This window comes from Mobula birostris, chromosome 14, assembly GCF_030028105.1.
Source record: "Mobula birostris isolate sMobBir1 chromosome 14, sMobBir1.hap1, whole genome shotgun sequence".
NCBI classification, from domain to species: Eukaryota; Metazoa; Chordata; class Chondrichthyes; order Myliobatiformes; family Myliobatidae; genus Mobula; species Mobula birostris.
Window position 1 is genome coordinate 18,350,802 of NC_092383.1, and position 21,812 is coordinate 18,372,613.

A 21,812-nucleotide genomic window follows, 5' to 3' on the forward strand; every position below is an offset into this window, starting at 1 on the left:
ACCTACCTTAATTAAATACACAAAAATTGCTGGAGGAACTCAGGCAACATCTATGGAAAGGAATGAAGAGTCAATGTTTTGGGCTGAGACCTTTCATCAGGATGTTACTCTGGATTTCCAGCATCTACAGAATCTTCTGTGTTTCTGTCTTAACTCAGGATGGCTTGCACTCCTTGTAATGAAGGAACCCCACCACATATATGCTTGGTCTATACTGTATGTATCGTAACTCCAGAACAGGCACTGTGGTTGACTCCCAACTTTTTAGTTCAGGATGGACAGGCTGATGGCGCAATGGCATCAGCGCCAGGCTCCGGAGCGAAGGTTCCCGAGTTCGAATCCAAGTCGAGCCATCCCCCCGGGCACGCTTTCCATCCGTGCCGGGCTGAGCGTCGAGCTGGCCACTCGCTGGCCACTCAACCTCGGAAAAAACAAGGGTCGAGTCAGGAACGTTCATATCGTGACCCAGTTAATCTGAAAGGAGACCAATCCTAACACTACGCGCCAGACAAGAATGGCTGACTGTCTGGTGTGACACGATAAAAAAAAAGTTCAGGATGGACATTAAGTTCTTCATGGGATATCCATAGGAAATTAGCTGATTTAGATCTCACAATGCTGCCTAGAAACCAGTTTTGCTCCCAGCTCTTGGCTCCACCCCTCCCCCTCCTGTCTTCTCCTATCATTTTGGATCTCCCCCTACCACTTTCAAATCTCTTACTAGCTGTTCCTTCAGCTAGTTCTGACGAAGGGTCTCGGCCTGAAACGTCGACTGTACCTCTTCCTAAAGACGCTGCCTGGCCTGCTGCATTCACCAGCAACTTTTATGTGTGTTGCTCTACCTTGCATTGACATTATATTAGTAAAGCGACAGGCTTGTCTTTATTCGTCAAAGCTCTGAATTCAAGCATCAGAAAGTTGTGTTGCAGCTTTATAAGACTCTGATCAGGTCAGATCTGGAGCATTTCTTTCACAGGCGGCAACGGGAGCAGTTAGCATAAACCTTCATCGAGTACTTCCGTTCCGTCCGCCAAAACAGACAGGATCTCCCAGTAGCCACCCACTTCAACTCTGCTTCCCACTCCCATTCAGATATGTCCATACATGGCCCCTCTACTGCCATGATGAGGCTAAACTCAGGTTGGAGGAGCAACACCTCATATACCGTCTAGGTAGTCTCCAGCACCTTGGTATGAACATTGAATTCTCCAACTTACAGTAATTCCCTCCCCCTCCCTTCCCCTATCCCTATGTCACTCTGCCCCCTCCCCCAGCTGCCTACCTCCTCCCTCATGGTTCCGCCTCCTTCTACTACCCATTGTGTTTTCCCCTATTCCTTCTTCACCTTTCCTGCCTATCACCTCTCTGCTCCCATTCCCCCACCCCTTTATCTTTTCCCTTACTGGTTTTTCTCCTGGAACCTACCAGCCTTCTCCTTCCCACCCTCCCCCCACCTTCTTTATAGGGCCTCTGCCCCTTCCCTCTTCAGTCCTGACAAAGAGTTCCGGCCCGAAACGTCGACCGATCGTTTCCACGGTTGCTGCCCGACCTGCTGAGTTCCTCCAGCGTGTTGTGAGTGTTGCTTTGACCCCAGCATCTGCAGATTATTTTGTGTTAGCGTAAACCTTTACAGTACCAGTTATAAGACCTGGGTTCAATTCCCGCCACTGTCCTGTAAGGAGTTGGTATGTCCTCCCTGTGACTGTGTGGGTCTCCTCCGGTTGCTCCGGTTTCCTCCCACAGTCCAGGTCAGTAGGTTGTGGGCATGCTAAGGTGGTGCTGAATCCACGGGGTCACCTGCAGACTGCACATCATCGATGCAAACAACGCATTCCACAGGATGGTTCAACGCACACGTAACAAATAAAGCTAATCTTTAAAATCGGGTTGCCCCATTATAGATAGGAAGGATGCGAAGGAAATGGAGAGGGTGCAGAAGGGGTTTAGCAAGATGCTGCCTGGATTGGAAGGCATGTGCTACAAGGAGAGGTTAGGCAAACTCAGGTTGTGAGGCTGAGAGGAGACCGAACAGAAGTTTGTAAAGAGGCATACATAGATTAGATAACTAGTATCTTATTTCCAAGGTCAAAACATTTAATACTGTGGGGTTGGCATATAACGTGTGTCCAGCTACCTGTTTTTTTTACAGAGTGAGTGGTGGATGCCTGGAATTATTATGAAAGTATGTAAATGTTACCATATGCTATCTTGGGATTCACTTTCTTGTGGGCTTTTACAGGAAAATAAAGAAATACAACAGAATTTACGAAAAACAAAGACCTACAAACTGCCAAGGGTGATAGTGGAAGCAAATACGATAGAGGTATTTAAGAGTCTCATAGACAGGCGCAAAAATCCTAAACACACACACATATAGCTAGAGTGCTTAAGTCTTCTGCACAGTACTGTATTTGTCAAGGAGCAGAGAACGTTTGTAAATCTGGCGGAAGCAAAGAATGTTGGGGATGGCGAGGGTGGGAGTGCCGTGACAGGGTGTGGGACAGGTGGCAGAGAAAGAGTGCCAGGAAGGGGGTGGGGGAGGGGTGAGTGGGTGGCATGGGTACAGACTCACCCAGACCTGAAACAAGGTCATTTGATTCCACACAACTGGTTTAGTGACCATTACAGTATGTCTGTCTGGTGCTTCCCACTCCCTTCCCCTTTTCCCAACCGCCTTCCCGCTCTCAGTCCACACAGAGAGCCATATCAGAATCAGGTTTATCATTACTTAAAGTATGTCATGAAATATGTTTTATTTTGTGGCAGCAATACATAAAATCATTACAGTACTGTGCAAAAGTCTTAGGCTCCCTGGCTAAATATATGTGCCTAAGACTTTTGCACAGTCTTATGTGAAGATAATAGAGGGAGATGGACATTGTACAGGCAAAAAGGATTAACATAGTAAAACATTTAAATACTAGTTTAATTAGTTCACCATTCGTTGTGGGCCGAAGAGCCTGTCCTGTGCTGCTCTATGCTCTACGTTCCACATCCTATGACACTCCGCATTCTCTGCATGTTTCTGCAAGTTCTGATTGGAGGCTGCCTGAACGTGAGATGTTGCCAGAGCTGTAAGTTCAGGACTGGTTCCCATCCCTCATCCCGCCTGTAGGTTGCAAAGAGCTCCCAGCCTGCCGCTTCGTTGCTTCCTCCCACCCCCCGACAGACGAGGGGCAGCGCCTCCCTTGTCCACTGCCCGAGGCCAGCAGGTTTGAAAGAAGGTGCTCAGTGTAAGGTATGAGAAAAATCTCCGCTCTCTGTGGTACATTACACCACAGCCTTCCCGACAATGACCCAGGAGCAAAGCGCTGCTCAGATTTCAAACCTCAACAAAAGGTTGGCAACTGAGGTGCGCGCGGAGGTTCTACTTGTGTTTCATAAATAAGGGGAACTTCTTGGCAGCACTCAGAATCAGAATCAGGTTTATTATCACTGACATAGGTTGTGAAATTTGTTGTTTTGTGACAGCAGTACAGTGCAATACATAAGTCATGCAAAAAGGGAACAAAAATAGTGAGGTAGTGTTCATGGGCTGTTCAGAAATCCGAGAGCAGACGCTGCTCCTAAAAGCATGAATGAAAATAAAATCTTATCAGAAAGAAGGGTCAAGGACTACACACACACACACACACACACACACACACACACACACACACAAGATGCTGAAGGAACTCAGCAGGCCAGGCAGCATTTATGGAAAAGAGTAAGCAGTCAACGTTTCGGACCAAGACCCTCCTTCAGGACAAAACTCCATTCCCATGTGGATACACCACAGCCCCGTATGGCAAATGCTCTGCCCAAGACCGCAAGAAGTTGCAGAGGGTTGCGAGTGGGAGCCCAGTCCATCACGCAAGCCAACCTCCCCATCGTTGACCCCGTCTAAATTTCCTGCTGCCTCGGGAAAGCAGGCAACATAATCAAGAACTACACCCACCTAAGTTATTCTCTCTTCTTTCCCTTCCATTGGGAAGAAGATACCAAAGCTTGAGGGAACTAACCATGGGACTCGAGGGCAGATTTTACCCAATTGTTTTCAAAGACTTGAGTGGAGCTCTCATACCCTAAGAGTTACCAATCTCTTAGTCTAGCTCACTGTGGCCCTAACACATTGTTTACCTACACTGCAATTTTTCTTTAACTGTAATATTATATCCTGCACTCATTTTTACAATTACTACCTCAATGTACTAATATATGGAATGGCACTCAGACAAAAACTTTTCACTGTGATCTCACTACATGTGACAATAATTAATCAATTCCAATTCCAAAAGCTGACATAGCAAAGGCACAACTGTGATGCAACATCTAGACAAGGTAAATACAACCAAGTAATGGAAGCCAATCAAATGCCGGTCATGACCCAGAAAGCAATGAACTTATAATGTCCCAGAAAACTTGACTCGTCAAGAGGGAAATTGCCCCAAAAGCTAATAAGAAATGGTTGCAATGGCTTAGTATCTGTTGATAATCCATCAGAAGAGGTCCAGCGTCAATCGAAAACCCAGCAGAGATTGGCAGCAGCTCCAGAAGATATGCAGCTCTCTGTGGAGACACATGGAAGGACAATAGAAAGTGCCCTGGTCATAAATCCCTCTTATTGAGTGACACAATCAATGCTCTTCATCAGGGGAGTCTTCCAGGGCTCACATTGTGATTTATGAACCTGGCAGATGGTTTTATCAAATTACACAAGTTACGAATTGCCTAACCAATTCCAAGGGAATTAGATTACTGATAAATTTAAAATGCACAAGACTTTGTTCGGATTGTGAAATGGATTTTCAAGACTGTTACTGCATTTCGAGCGCCAAAACAACCCTCTACCCCTCAGAGCTGCAGCCTATCAGACGAACCAAAAGAATCCACAGGTGCAGGGAACAGAAACGCGGTAAGAGGCTCCACACAAGTCGCTGTAGACCAACTAACTTGCAGGAGCAAAAAGTGAATAAGAGGGCAAGTGGTGTCATAAATATGAGAGATTGTGCAGACGATGGAAATCCAGAGCAACACACACAAGATGCTGGAGGAATTCAGCAAGTCAGGCAGTATCTATGGATGTGAATAAGCAATCAATGTTTTGGACCGAGACCCTTATTCAGTAACGTCACCTTCTCAAGGGCGGATTTGAACACAGAATTAAGTGACTGGTTCCATCACAGCCGGGTATGGAAACACCAAAACCCAGGAGTGGAAAAGACTACAAAAGGTGGTAGACACGACCCAGTCCATCCCAGGAAAAGCCTTCCCCACCAGTGAGCACATCTACAAGGAGCACTGCTACAAGAAAGCAGCATCCAACATTAAGAGCCCCACGTCCAGGCCATGCTCTCTTCTCACTGCTGCCATTGAGAAAGAGGCGCAGGAGCTTTTGGTTCCACACCATTAGGTTCAGAAACAGTTATTACCACTCAACCATCAAGCTCCTGAACCAGTGTGGATAACTTCACTCACCTTAAAACTGTACTGATTCCACAACCTATGGACTCACTTTCAAGGACTCTACAACTCATGTTCTCAATAATATTTTTTTTTGTACTTGCACTATTTGCTTTTGCACGTTGGTCACTTGTCAGTTTTTATGTGCAGTTTTTCATTGATTCTATGGTATTTCTTTGTTCTGCTGTGAATGCCTGCAAGAAAATGAATCTCAGGGTAGTATATGGTGACAAGTACATGCTTGGATGTTAAATTTACTGGAACGTTGAAAGTTGTGTTGTAATACCACAGGGGTCTGAGTGAGACTACAACTGGGGTGGTCTTATCCAAGTAAGAGAGAGCATGATAAGGATTTACTCAAGCAGGTTCCTGGTTTGCTGGGTCTGCCATATGGGCAGAGACTGTGCAGAATGGGACTGCACCCCCTCAAGCAGGGGTCCCCAACCTTTTGCGCACCGTGGACCGGTTTAACATTGACAATATTCTTGCGGACCAGCCGACCGGTGGGGGGGTGTTCAAGTTCAACAGTGGGCGTGACAGGGAATGAGGAAAGGTGCAGCTGACTCATATCGGTTCGTATCGCCAAATCATATTGTTTCCGCGCGGCCCGGTAGCACATGCTTTGCGGCTCGGTACCGGTCCGCGGCCCAGTGGTTGGGGACCACTGCTCTAGAGTTTAGAATCAAAGTGAGAGTCCGAATCTGGTTTATTACCACTGACATACATTGTGAAACTTGTTTTATGGCAGCAGTACAGAGCAGGACATAAAAATTATAATCATTCAATAAATAGTCCAAAAAGGGAATTGTGAGATCAATCTCATCGAAATGTACAAAACTCTTAACAGGCTTGATGCAGAGAGGACACTTCCCCGGCACAGGAGTCCAGAACCAAAGTGGTTAGTTTCAGAATAAAGCAAAGGCCTATTTTGCAACCACAGGAATATGATGCAGTGAAATTTCTTCACAGGCAGTTAGCCTGTGGGAACGTCTACCCCCGAGGTCTGTCAATGCGGAGTCATAGTGTTCATTCAAAGGAGCAACCAATGGATTTATGGATATGCAGGAAATCATGGGACACTGGCACCAAGATGGGAGTTCAGCCCATGATCTGAGTAGAAGGCAGAGCAGTTATGAGGGCGGCAGTCAGCCGATTCCTATGAGACCAAAGTTTTCAGGTCTTCATTTTCCTTTGCCAGTGAGTGGAGTTTTAAGGACTGACAGTCAGGGTGTCAAAGGTTATGCGGGAGAGGCAGGAGAGTCAGGGTGTCAAAGGTTATGCGGAAGAGGCAGGAGAACGGGTTGAGAGGGAAAATAAATAAAAAAGCCATGATCGGATGGTGGAACAGACTCGATGGGACGAATGGCCTGACTCTGCCATTGGCCTTATGGTCTTATTTCAGGCGACCGTTCAGATTTTGTGTTAAACAGCTTAATAAAACAGGACTCCCAAAGAGCCTTGAAGTAATAAAGAAAAAAGCAACAAATGTAACAAAAAGGCAGGATCTGAATTCTATCCCATTCTAAATCTGAGCAGATGGCTCGGCCAATCATTAAGTGTCCTTATGAACACCGATTGACTGCGACAAATGACAGGCCACCTCACATAACCCAATTATTGGGTACAGTTACTGTTGTGCGGCTGCTATCCGAACATTTTGAGTGTCCAATCGTACGCACTCCAATCCTACCAGTCAATTCCCAGAGCCTGGGCTCTTACGAATAAATGCAATTAAGCCAATTTGTTTCCACAAACAGAACACAATAAATCCAATGAAGTATTGGGCAAAGCTCGGTCAATGCAATGGCTCAGTTCTAATGGTTGACCTGTTCATTTCGGGTCAGTTTTAAATAATCAGACCTAACAAGTAACCTCCAAAGGTTACTCCGCTCAAAAGCGGGTCAGTCTTTAAATTAATTATACACTTAAGTGCTTGGGCAGGGTGATTTTGGAAAATACATTTAGTATTGACTATAATATTGCAATAGGAATATTTTTCCATGCGGAATCACTGAAAGGCTTTAGAGAGTTCCCCACGCCAACCCCCTCCCTCTCCACAAATCCCATCTCTCTGTGACAAGAGTTCCACGATGGAACATAGTGCAATCAAGAGGTCCTGGCACTCAGTCTCAACAGCTCCTATATAACCTTATTCTATTTACTTCTGGGTGATGCATGGTTTTGAATATTCAGTGCTTTTCATTTTTGTGCCTCACCACCTCAGAATCGCACTCCTCACCCATTCCCGCTTCACAAAATTTCTCCAAAACCACCTGCGGCCACAACACGTCCTCCCAAGCCCACTGATCCAGACACCTCGCTTCAATTCACTGAAGAAGTGCCCAGGCCCTTTGAGCAGGGGCAGTGTGCCTACAGCAAAATGAACAGTTCCTTTCCATTGAAAGGATGAACTGACCGAGTTAACTACAAACTAGAGGTTACGTCCTCCCGTTCTACACTGTCACGTGACACCATGCCTCTGTGGCACTTTCGTCCCTGAATGAGAATACAGTACGTTCACACACCACAGATCTCCAAGAGGACCACCACCTTGTCGTGGTTTGGGGGCTTGTGTGCCTCAATGACCCGGAGAGCTATCAGTGCTTTATGCTTTGGTTCTTGACAGGGTCAGCCATGCCAAAGAGGTGGTCTGCCGGTCCTCCAGGTTCGGGGGTTCAGCTCAGGGCTAACAACCCTGACTGGTAAAACAAAATTGTTACAGAAACAGCAATAAAGGGTCCTTCAACATCTGAGTGCGACGGTATTCCTGAGTCTCCACCCGTCCCTTGCACGACTGACAGTAGTGAAAACAGAAAGCAAGCTACTGACACGTCGAAGAAAGCTCTGAACATCACCAGAGATGGAGGACCTTCATTGCTGCTCTAAACACCAGTGGTGTAACAGCCAGTAAGTATACATCACAAAATCCTGGCCTGTGACATTCAAAAACTATCCAAGTGGTACTTTCAGTTATTCTGCAGCAATGAAATATAAGCACAAGTCTTTCTTTATTTGTACTTCTTGAAATTAATTTTCACTGATTCAACGTCTTCCCTGCAGAAACATACGTATGAGTACATTCTGCAAATTCAATGATTTTGCCATGCCGTATGACTCAGAGTAAGATTTACATGTTAGCAGCATTTCATGACATCAGGAAGATTTTGACATTTCCTCATACAGTCTCTCTTGGGCAGCAGACCCTTATCATGCACCTGTCACCCTGAAGCAAGTCATTACTCATCCTAGATGAGAGACTGGCCAACGTATTGATAGCTTAACCCACATTCTAACCTCAGGCTAATCGGTCTCCACTGCAATCAGCTGCATTCAAAGCATAAAAAGTCATGTGTGAAAGTCTTATAAAACATAATTTCACAAATGAAATAAAAGAAAGAATCACGGAGGAAGATATTGGAGAAGAAAGGAAGAGGGGAAGTCATCGCCAACATCAACAGCACACGTAGCACTGGCGGAACTCAGTGGGTCAGGCAGAGAAGTGAACGGACAAGAGCAGCGCACTGATAATGCCTCCTGGTATGGTGACAAAACATTGGCAAATGGATTGCCAGGATCGGAGAACGGGTCAACCCAACCATCAACAGACAAAACGTTTTTGGGTCAAAACATCAACTGAGTGTTTCCCTCCCCAGATGCTGCCTGACCGGCTGAGTTCCACCAGCGTTTTGCACGTCGCTCCAGATTCCAGCAGCTGCAGTCTTCTGCGTCACCAACACAAGTGCCCGCGTCCTCTTTCGTGCAGAACCCCCTTTATTCTAGATCAGTTCTCCAACCCCGCCAGAACCTTTCAGAAGAACCGCCGTCACTCACTTGCGACTTGCACCTTCGCCTTCCGGCTGACCACCAGGCCCAGGTGGTTCTGGGCGGTGCAGTCGTACTCCCCCTCGTCGGAAGAGCCGTCCTCCCGCAGCTTCTGGAACTTGGTGATGTAGAGCGAGCCATTGGCGAGCAGCGAGACGTGCTCGCTGTCGGTCAGCAGCACGCCGTTCTTCCGCCACGACTTGCTGATAGGCTCCATTCCTTCCACTTGGCAATGCAGTTTGAGCGGGTGCGCCTCCACCGCCACAACGTCGCTCGGTTCCATGGTGAACGTCAGCTCTGAGGACTGGCCTAAATAAAAGAAAAACACAGTGACACCATTATCTACATTCATGCAATCAAAACACACATTCATAATTCATTGTAGTTAGACCATAACTACATGGGGAAGTCCAGAACGAGGGGTCACAGTTTGAGGATAAAGGGGAAGCCTTTTAGGACCGAGATGAGGAAAAACTTCTTCACACAGAGAGTGGTGAATCTGTGGAATTCTCTGCCACAGGAAACAGTTGAGGCCAGTTCATTGACTATATTTAAGAGGGAGTTAGATATGGCCCTTGTGGCTAAAGGGATCAGGGGTATGGAGAGAAGGCAGGTACAGGGTTCTAAGTTGGATGATCAGCCATGATCATATTGAATGGCGGTGCAGGCTCGAAGGGCCGAATGGCCTACTCCTGCATCTATTTTCTATGTTTCTATAAGACATAGGAGCAGAATTGGACCATTCTCTGTTCCATCATTCGATCGTGGCTGGCTTATTTTCCCACTCAATCCCATTCCCTTGCCTTCTTCTCCGTAACCTTTGACCTTACTAACCAAGAACCTATCAACCTCCACTGCAACTCTACCCAATGACTCGGCAATGAATTCCACATATTCACCACTGTCTGGCAAAAGAAATTCCTCCTCATCTCCGTTCTAAATGGACATACTTCTACTCGGAGGCTGTGCCCTCTAGTCCTGGACTGTCCTGGACTGTCCCGATCTTAGTAAGATCCTCTCCACGTCAACCCTATCCAGGCTTTTCAATATGCATTATGTTTCAATGAGATCCCACCTCATTCTACTAAATTCCAACATGTACAGACCCAGAGGCACCAAAAGGTCCTTGTGTGTCAACCCTTTCTTTCCCAGAATCATTCTTGTGAACCTCCTCTGGACCTTCTCCAATGCCAGCTCATCCTTTCTTAGACAAGGGGGCAAAAACTGCTCACAATGCCCCAAACGTGCTGACCAATGCCTCATATAACAATAGTACATACAAGTACATACGACGGGTGATTGATAAGTTCGTGGCCTATGGTAGAAGGAGTCAATTTTAGAAAACCTGGCACATTTATTTTTCAACATAGTCCCCTCCTACATTTACACACTTAATCCAGCGGTCGCGGAGCATACGGATCCCGTCTTTGTAGAAGTCGGCCTCTTGGACCTCCAGAGGTCCACAGCAGGGGTGATTGATAAGTTCGTGGCCTAGGGTAGAAGGGGATGAGTTCTACAGCTCTTGTTCCATGCACGTACGGTTCAACTCTTTGTGTGATTAGGCAGAAAGTTTGAAGTTTAACAACTCATCTCCTTCTACCTTATCAATCACCCTTCGTAGAAGCAAATGCCAACAAGCCCTGTTTTTCAACGCTCTAGGCCAGAGGTTCCACCCTGGTGTTTACAGACCCCTCAGTTAGTAGTAGGGGTCCATGGCATAAAAGCGGTTGGAAACCCCTGTTCTATGCTGACACTCAGAGCTGTACTAAGGGAGTACAGCACTGCACAAGAAGCACACACTCCTTCTGGAGGTTTAATGAATCATTTCTCTGTCCTTCCCTGACGTTACTTCTCACACCATGCATTTTCCTTTTCAGATTTCCAGCATCAGCACTGCTTCTCCAACATGATCTGGAATGCAATGAGAATCTGCCAAATATCTTGCCTCCCCTCCTCAACCCATTTTTCAATTTAGCCAATGGCAGCCATCTTACTGTCTATCGCTCTCAGCGCCCACAGTTAGCAACTAATCCAGTGAGAGATCCAGACTGTCAGAGTAATCCAGTACTGCTGCACAGAAGCAGGCCCTTCAGCCCATCTAGTCTGTGCCAGACTGCATTTCTGCCTAGTCCCATCGATCACATATGTAAGGGATGCACCACCAATGGTTCAGAATTTATGGTGTACTGGCAATTTCACCTCCAAGGAGGACGTATGACGCGAACTGGACTGAGAGGTGATGTGCTGAGCTCACAGGAGGCGGCAGATGCTGGATTCTGGAGCAACAAACTGGAGGGTGGAAGAGCTCAGTGTGCCAGGCAGCATCTGCGGAGGGAAATGGACACTCAGCGCTTCGGGCTCCAGTCAAGGTGAGGGGTCTCTACCCAAATGTCGACTGTGCATTTTCCTCCACAGATGCTGCCTGAACTGCTGAGTCACTCCAGCTTTTTGTTTGTTACCATGAGGGAAGCATTTCCTGTTTTGCTTAGCGCTCAACAACAACCTTAGTGCACACAAGGCTCAGACGTAAGCTTACACAAGTATCCACAGCTACTCAGGATCCATTCAGGGCCTGTTCAGGGCAGCACGATAGCCTAGTGGTTAGTGACTCATGTTACGATGCAAGCGATCACCAATCGGGTTTCAATTCCTCCCACCGTCCGTAAGGAGTTTGTACCTTCTCCCCGTGACCACGCAGGTTTCCTCCAGGTGCTCTGGTTTCCTCCCACAGTCCAAAGGTGCATGGGGTAGAGCCGGTTTGTTATGGGCACGCTCTGTGGTGCCACTTGCAGGCTGCCCAGCACAATCCTTGCTGATTTGATCGGAAGCAAACAATGCTTACATTTCAAAGTTTTCATGTACCTGTAGCAAATAAAGCTAATCTCTCTTTCACATACTGGTGTTTGCCATTCAGAAACCTACACTAAGAACCACACAGGGAAGGGACCAGACACAAAATGCTGGAGGAACTCAGCAGGCCAGGCCACATCTATGGAAAAGAGTAAAGAGCCGACGTTTCGGGCCCAGACCCTTCATCAGACCTCTTGCAGGGTCTCGGCCCGAAACATCCACTGCTCACTCTTTTCCATAGATGCTGCCTGACCTGTTGAGCTCCTCCAGCATCTTGTGTGTGTTACTTTGGATTCCCAGCATCTGCAGATTTTTTCTTGCTTGTCATACAGGTAAAGGAGTACGGAAGCTGATGCATATGTATTTAACACGAACAGATAAACTATATTCATGCAATAGCAACTTCTGATTTTACCTTTATGCATCCGCTGAAACCCCCACCTCATGATAATATTTGCACGGACACAGTTGCTATGTTTATAATCATACTGTACATTTAATAAGAGTGTGTGCCAGTAAATTCTCACATAATGCCGAAGTTTGAACAAACATTATTAAGTGTAGTGTCTGGACTAGCATCAAAACTATTGGGATATGTACAAATAATACAGTCGGCCCTCCTTATCCGCGAGTTCCGCATGTGCAGATTCAACCAGCTGCGGATCGGGAAAACTCGGAAGTTCTCTCTCTAGCACTCGTCGTTTGAGTATTTTTTTCTTGTCATTATTCCCTAAACAATACAGTATAAACAACTACTTACACAGCATTTACATTGTATTAGGTATTATAAGTAATCTACAGGTAATTTAAAGTATACAGGAGGATGTGCGTAGGTTATATGCAAATACTACGCCATTTTATATAATGGATTTGAGCATCCGCGTTTTTTGGTATCCGCGGGGGGTCCCGGAACCAATCCCCCACGGATAAGAAGGGCCGACTGTATTTATAACTGCAAGTATCAGTTTGTTTCTCAGACTTCATGTAAATAACACAACTACTGTACAGCACTAGTCAGTGAAGCACAAATATGCCATTGCCGCCACTCCCACATAACTTTACCTTCGACGGAGAAGGTACAATTTCATGTAGAATATTCACAAGTTATACAAAGTGATGCAGTAAGTGAGGATGTAGACAAGTGTTGCCGTTTTTGGAAGACCTAACATGGTTTTTGCATTTCAAAGAGTGATCTAAAGTCACAAATTATTCCACAACATTCTTCTTACTAAGTGCTCGAGTGATCAATGGTAAGTAACACTACACCTGGCTGGCAGGTTGTTCGACAACAGCAGTTCTTACTAATGTACAAGAGCTCAAGGCCTAACCTTGAGCAGTATCTCTCATTTTTGTAGCCCGGACAAGAACTTCCTCTTCCAATTAGCTCGGCAGTACCTCACCAGTTCAGCATTCCTCAGAAAGAACAACAGCCTTTACATTTAACTACAGACTACTGGAACCTTGGGGGCTGCTTTCAATATTCCCAACATGCCTGATGTTTAAATCCTTTTGATATCAGAGTAAGTGTTCCATTGCAAACTGAAAGCCAGCAGCTCAGTTTATTGCACTGCAAGGTTTCCACAATACAGTTTGACGAACTTCCTGGACCAGCTTCGCTTGCCTCGGCACTGAAATGGGCCCGCAGCCAGTGGCCTCACTTTCAGAAGCCCTACGGTTAGCATTCGCAGTATTATTTATTAACCTTTTCATTATTTGCATGATCTTTCCTCTTTTTGCACATTGGTATTTGTTATGTGTGGTTTACTGAAGAATCTCAATGCTTCAATTTAATGTTAAACAATGTTTACAGAATGCAACCTGAAATCCTTACACTTTACAGACATCCCCGAAACAGAAAACCCAAAGAACGAATGACAGGAAAACGTTTGAACCTCAAAGTCTTCCTCCCCCTCCCCCACCTGTTCCAGCAGAAACCATCAGCCCCTCCACCTCCCACCAAGAAATAGCAATCCCCCGAAGACCATGATCTATAATCCATCCAAACCACTCACCATCCCAACACCTCAGGACTAATGTACTACCTGTTGATAGTATTTCTTAGTTTTCCTGTGGGAGCTTGCAAGAAAATGAATCTCAAAGTTGTACATAACATGCGTACTTCAATAAAAAATTTGATTTGAATTTTGATAGTAATGTCTGAAGTGAGGCCTGCAAGGGCTGATCCATCAAACTCCTGTGTGTTAAGAAAATTTATTCTGCTTTATTTTATTTTACTTTTATTTATTTAGAAAAACACCGTGGAGCAGGTCCTTCTGGCTCCAAAAAGCCACACCACCCAGCAACCCCCTATTTAACCCTAGCCTAGTCACAGGACAATTTACAATGACCAATTAACTGGTTCGTTTTTTGGACTGTGAGAGGAAACCAGAGCACCCAGAGGAAACCCATGCACTACAGCAGGGGTCCCCAACCTTTTTTTGCACTGCAGATCGGTTTCATATTGACAATATTCTTGCGGACTGGCCCGGGGGCGGTGGGGGCGGGGTAGGGTTGCCAACAGACAAGAGTAGCAGTCAAATACGTGGTTTACCCCGAGACTACAATGACCATGAAGCCTTGCGTGGGCACCAGTGCGCATGCGTGATTTGCACATGCATGTACGTGCCTTTTTTTCTACAAGTCATTTTCGGTGATTCTGTGGGGGGGGGGGGGTGTTAATCATGACCGGAATATATGTGATAAGTGGCTAATACACTCAATTTTGTTTCTAAAAGGGTTTATCTAATGAATTTAGTATTAAACGCACAGCGTACATTTTCCATGCATGAATATAGCAATTAGTCAATTATCAGGGGAGGAGCTTGAAGTAAGTGTTGAATGAACTTCCAGTAGAAGTGGTAGAGGCAGGTTTGATATTATCATTTAAAGAAAAACTGGATAGGTATATGGCCAGGAAAGGAATGGAGGGTTATGGGCTCAGTGCAGGTCGGTGGGACTAGGTGAGAGTAGCATTCGGCACGGACTAGAAGGGCAAAGGTGGCCTGTTTCTGTGCTTATAATTGTTATATGGTTATATAAGTAAGTCAACAGCATCATAACATTTTAAGTAACGTTTAGATATTAAACACACAGCACATATTTTCCCCGTATGAACATATAAAATCATTGCAACGCACCAATATCGCTGAATCAGTGGGAGCCCTGGGCTTGTTTTCCTGCAACAAGTCGGTCCTATCGAGGGGTGATGGGAGACAGTGATACTCGAAGGGGGTTCCTCATGTCCAGTCTGTTCCGCAATTTGGTTTTCGTTGCATTCTTTGCAGAGATATGTTGGAAATGGAAGCAGCGTTTTCAGTGCTTTCGTGGCTATCTCAGGATATCTAGCCTTGACTTTGATCCAGAATGCCAGCAGAGATGTTAGGTCAAACATACTTTACAGCCCGCCGTCACTTGCAAGCTCGAGGAGTTGATCTTCTTCCCGCGCTGACACGGACGACGCGCGGGTAATGACCTCGCTTGCGTAATGGCTCAACAGTGGGCGTGACAAAGAATGAAGAAGGGTGCAGCTGACTCCTATCGCCAAATCATATCGTTTCCTTGCGGCCCGGTAGCGCATGCTTTGCGGCCCAGTGGTTGGGAACCGCTGCACTACAGGAAGGACATAAAAAACTTCTCACAGAGAATGCTAGAATTGAACTCCGACACCCCGAGCTGTAATAGCATTATAAAAGAATTAAGGGTTCGGGGGAAAAGACAGGTAGGTGGAGATGAGTCCATAGTCAGATCAGCCATAATCTACTGAATGCCAGAACAGGTTTTACAGGCCAGGTGGCCTACTCCTGCTCTTATTTCTTATGTTAACCTCTACCCTACCATGACCGCCCTCCCCCCGGTCACCTACCTGTCTTACTTGTATTGGCTCTGCGTGGTCTAAACTAAGGATTGTCAATTTTGAACTTTAGTCGGAAGTTACAAGGAGCAACAATGATCCAGGTTCAGATTCAGAGTCAATTATCACATGGACGTTTGCGATAACAACCAACACGGCCTAAGAACGTGCGGGGGGGGGCAGCCCACGGGTGATACCATACAGCACACGCAAAATGCTGGAGGAACTCAGCAGTCCTGGCAGCATCTATGGAAAAAAAGCACAGTTGACATTTTGGGCCAAAACCCTTTGGCAGGACTGGAGAAAAAAAGCTGAGGAGTAGTTTTGAAAGGTGGTGGTAGGGGAGAGAGAAACGCCAGGTGATTGGTGAAATTTGGAGGTGGGGGGGATGAAGCAACGAGCTGGGAAGTTGATTGGTGAGAGAGTCAGAAGGCCACGGGAGAAAGAATAATAGGGGGTGGGGTATGGTGGAGCACCAGATGGAGGTGATGGGTGGGCTGGGAGATAACATGAGAGGAGGAAAAGGGGATAGGAAATGCAGAAGGGGGGGGTATTACTGAAAGTTCGAGAAATTTATGTTCATAGCATCAAGTTGGGGGCTACCCAAACGGAAGATAAGGTGTTGTTCCTCCACCCTAAGTGTGGCCTTAACCCAACAGTGCAGGAGGCCATGGATGGACATATCGGGATGGGAACGGGAACTGGAATTAAAATGAGTGGCCACTGGGAGATCCTGCTTCTCCTGGCGGATGGTGCAAAGCGGTCTCCCAATCTACGTCGAGTCTCACTGATATACTGGAGGCCACACTGGGAGCAGTGAAAACAGCATATGATCCCAATAGACTCACAAGTGAAGTGTTGCTCGGATTTCCAGCATCTGCAGATTTTCTCTCATTGGAGATACCACACATTCCAGCACCAACATAGCATGCCCACAATGTTCAGAAGAACATCAGCAAAGCAAGATCCTTTCCCACCCACTCACTCACACACGTAGACATGCCTGCAAGCCCAGGACAGGCCACCTCCAGGCCTCCAGTCCTTGACCCCAGGCTCTCAGACATTGAGCGTCCAACATCCAGTCCCTGGCCCATTCTCACAGACATTGAGGCCTGTGACCTCCGCATAAGATGACCCAGGGGCTTTGGGCTTCTACTTCTGGACTCGCTGACCTCTGGATTGTGACCTTTGGCTTTTCCCCCCAAACTATACTGACCCCAGGACTCACCAATCATTGGTTTAATCTTTGGATTAATACTGAACAATTTTCCCAACACAAGCTCGTTTCTTTAGTGCAATTTTTAAGCAGACTGGCCAGACTTTTGCCCTGGAAAGGAAATCAATATTCCAGTACCAGCTAAGTGATGGTGACGGCCAAACTTTCTAATTACCAAGGCGAGAGAACTTGCAGCAGATGTTTCCATCCACTGATATGCCTCTTTCTCTCTCCTCTGTAGGAGAAGCTTTCTTCGTATGTTTGAGTTTTCAGTGCTATGAAACGAAAGTCAATGTACTTTTATTTTACCTCCTGCTACGTCCTTCCTGCTGCAGGCCAGGTTTGACATTCCCACTTCATTTACCGTGGTGAAGCCTTCACTTTTGACACCCTGCTTGCAAAATCTCCAGCGTCCTGTTCTTTAAGCAAATGGTTCCACCTCCGCTTTCGGTGATATAGGAGGCTATTTGGATTATGATAATTGGAACAAAAAGTTTGGTTTTTGCTGTGGTCCAATTATTGCCTGCGCAAACTTTCTCTGGGTATTAATTCAAAGCACTGAGTAGCATTCAATATGAAAGCAATGCCAGAAGTACATCTGTGGCTCTGCACCCTTGCGCCTTAGCCTTAAATCACACTGTACAGCAAAATAACCATCATTTGAGAACAGTGCCCACATTGTTTTATTCTTGCCGGTGGCAATAAAATTTGGTCTAGATAAGATTTACAGTGTCTGTGACGCAAGGTTTTTGAAATGTTAGAACGCACAACATTATTTAAGCTAATTGAACGTGACCCCCAATAACCAGCTAATTCTGTGTTTTAGTTCACTGGTGCTAATTATTCACTGCTGTGTCAAACAAGTATCAGAATGTGCAGAGTAGCATTAGCACCACTCTAAGATTCTTCACACCACAAGTGCGGTCCTTTGCCTGATAGTCATTGGACAGTGACATGAATGCACAAACCAATGCAGGATTTTTGTGAATAAAGCATGCGAGAGTTGCTTTACGAGCTTAAAAAAAGCCGCAGTCCTTTACTTCCATTATGAACAAACCAAAAACAGTGCCTTGTGCGAACGTCTTACATCAAACACTGTCTTTTTAAGTGAACACAACTCAATGACAGTGCTTGTGAATTATGTAGAACAGTTTCTCTTATGAATGATATGTGTCATCTGTCACCCATTACATTACCCTACAGAGGCTCACCCTGAATTCACCAAAACTGACATTGTGACTCTGTCTGGAGCTTGTAAGATCTACCTGGCCTTGGTTGGAGTAACAAACAGGTGCCTCTGGTTCGTCCAGGGGTGCGCTGGTCATGTCATGTTGTAATGCAGGGGGTATGGTAGTGGAACCTTCCCGGGTCTTGAGAGGCCATTTTAAAGTGACCTATAGAAATACATTCAGGTTGGTCCTTCATATCTACAATAAAAGTCTTTTCGCCCCATTCCAAAATGCAGAACGAGACATCGTAAGGGGGCTCAAGAGGGTGTTGATGTGCATCGTGGTGTTCTTTTGGCTGCATTTCAATAGTGCGGATCCCTTTCAAGTCCTATTCAGTTCATTATGTTTTGAACAGATGTTTTTCAGGCCCTTCAAGAGCGAGATTTATCATCTCTTTAGTATGGTTAGTTCGAGCTTTACTGCACGTTGCCACCACCACCCAGGTCATGCACCCTTCTTACTGCAGGAGGTACAGAATCCTCAGGGCTCACGCCTCCAGGTTCAGGACATTACCCCTCAACCACCAGGCTCTTGAACCAGCAGGGACTTCACTCGCCCCCTCACTGAACTGTTCCCACAACCTATGGGCTCACTTTCAAGGACTCTTCATGTCATGCTCTTGATATTTATTCCTTACTTACTTAATATTTCTATTTCATATTTGCATAGTATGTCATCTTTTGCACACTGGTTGTTTGGCTCTCTTTTAATGGGTGCGAACTTTCATTATGTTTCTTGGAATTATCGAGTATGCACGCAAGAACATGAATCTCAGGGTTGTATATGGTGTCGTACATTTACTTTGAACTTTGAAGACTGGTTTTTCTCTCAGGTGCTCCTTCCTATTAAAGGATGACTTGACTGAAACCCCTAAACACTGTACCCGTGCATTATTACTCAGCCATAGCAAGTACAAAATCCACACCCCCATTTTACGGATGGGGAATCTACAGATGGGCACGTTATCCAACACAATAGCATGAGTTCTGCATGATTCACAAACCAATAACACATCAGCACAACACAGCCACGCTCTGCGTAAGTGAACTGATCCTTTTTCAAATTATATTTTCATATTTCTTCTGGCTTCTCTGAAGTATGACAATCTTATTTCAAGTTCAAGTTTATTTTCATTCAACCATAGGTATACAGCTAAACGAAACACTGTTCCCGAGGCCAAGGTACAAAACGCAGAACATACAGTCACACACAGCACAAATAGTTACGGTCCAGTCACAAAATAATGTTAGTAAAAGTCCCTGAGTGACATGGCCTGGAGATTGACAGGTTGACATAAAGTGTGAGGTGCATTTTATATAAAACAGTACTATAATGTTCCTGGCACTATTACTGTATAATAAAACAAACAATCGTATAAATATGTGAAGCAGCAGCAATAAAAAATTAAAAGTGACTGGTGCAGGATGAGAGTGTGTCTGTGAGTTGGGGACGGTGGGTAGGCAGGGTGTGGGGGGAGAGCAGGGCATTCAGACAGGGAGCATATGTGTGCTGGATGTCAGCAAGGCATTTCTGCAAATATCCTGTGCTATCAGTAATAGAGGAAAGTGCTTATTTAATTTAAATAACTAGTTATTACAACCATCTGGAGATGGGGCTTTCTCCTTTATACAGAAAGTATCAACATGTGGGTATTGGTTCGAAGTTCAAAGAAAATTTATTACCAAATACATATATGTCACCATAAATAACCCCAAGATTCATTTTCTTGCAGGCATTCAAGTAAAAGAAAGAAACACAATGGAATTGATGAAAACACATGTAACAAATACAGACAAGCAAAAGACAACAAACTGCAAACACTAAAAATGAGAAGTAATAATAATAATATATAAGTAAGCAATAAATATCAAGAACATGAGATGCAGAATCCTTAAAAGTGACTCCATAGGTTATGGAATGAGTTCAGTGTTGGAGTTCCAGCTACAGATGTAGATTAAGCTCAAAAATTCTAACACTGCTCTTGTAAGAAGTAATCATTATACAATACAGCTTCCTTCTTTTTTTGATTTACCAGCTATTTCTATAACCCAAGAACACCAACCTCCTCCTTCTGCCCAAAGGCAAAAGATGACAGATAGTGTGAAAGTTACAATCTGCCGAAAACATCTTTAATCAGAGATACCTGGGAGGAAAATCCAGAATGATATATCAATTACAGGATTCTGCTGATACCAAACCACAAGAACATGCAGTTTGGGATGATCTTCTTTCCTGCCTGAATTAAATTCACAGGTATAGCCCTCGTGGCAAACAACGTAGAATAGGATGATCATTATTTTCGATGGAAAGAACAGTAGGTTTATGAAGGTGCTCAAATTATGATTTGGGGACAAATTACACATAATGTGGGGAATACTACAGGACATTGTCACTATCAGAATACCATCCAACATAATATCAAGACCCTTTAAGAAAAATGTTGCAAATCTGCACCACAAACAGAAAAGACTGGAAAGTCGTAGCAAGCACACCAGCATGTGCAGAGAGAATCAGGAATTAACATTTCAGGTGTGGTCAGTGTCTGTCTGACTTCATTAAGTTAACCCTAGTTTCTGGTTTTATTTTAATATTCTTTATGATGTTTCTTGCATCTCTTCCTGGAACCGTGCCCTCTTCATGACTTTCTGGTAATTAAAGGTGAATGATAGTTTTTCATTTGCACTGCTTTTTTGCATCTAAGAGCAGAATCCCATTTTGTTTTCTCACCCCTCCCGACTTTGCCTGCAAAGGTGTTTTCTTCTTTTACCCGTCACGCCGCTGGCGTTTAGGGCAGCAATGAAGGTCCTCCATCTCTGGCAGCGTTCACGGCTTCCTTCATCGTGTCAGTAGCTTCCTTATCAGTTTGCTGCCAGTCATGCAGATAGATCGCACACAGATGTAGAAAGATTCTCTGTTTCCGTTTCACCAGTGAGGGTTGTTAGCCTCCAACTGAACCCCCGAACCTGGAGGACCGGTCGACCTCTCTTAGTCTGGCCTCTAGCCTTTGACCTGCTTGGCATGGGTGACCCTACCAAGAGCATAAAACCCTGACTCCAGCCAACATCGCTCTCCGGTTCATTGAGGCATGCAAGCCTCCAAACCTTGACAAGGTTGTGGTCCTCTTGGAGGGCAAAGATGTTTGCTTTATTTCTAACGTTACTGTTCGGAAGGAAGACATTCTGCTTCTTACACTGCATATACTGACTGATCTGCCATATCCCTAACATTCATCTTTAACAACCGCGTGTATGGGACATACTGAAGACTTGCACTTATATGGCAGCGTTCATAAACTTTGGATATAAAGACATAATTTTGAAGGACATTCACCGATACAATATATAGTATCTATTGCAAGCATTCTAGAGCTGCACAGGTGAAGTACCTTGCAATGACAATTGTA

General features: G+C 45.2%; 1 protein-coding gene across 1 annotated transcript in view; it reads right to left on the reverse strand.

Moving 5' to 3' along the window:
* The window catches only part of igdcc3 (immunoglobulin superfamily, DCC subclass, member 3), a 186,379-nt gene that overhangs the window by 157,653 nt on the left and 6,914 nt on the right, over positions 1 to 21,812 (reverse strand). The window contains exon 2 of the mRNA XM_072278158.1: positions 9,274 to 9,606. Coding sequence (XP_072134259.1) covers positions 9,274 to 9,606 — 333 coding nt within the window. The remainder of the gene's footprint in view (positions 1 to 9,273; positions 9,607 to 21,812) is intronic.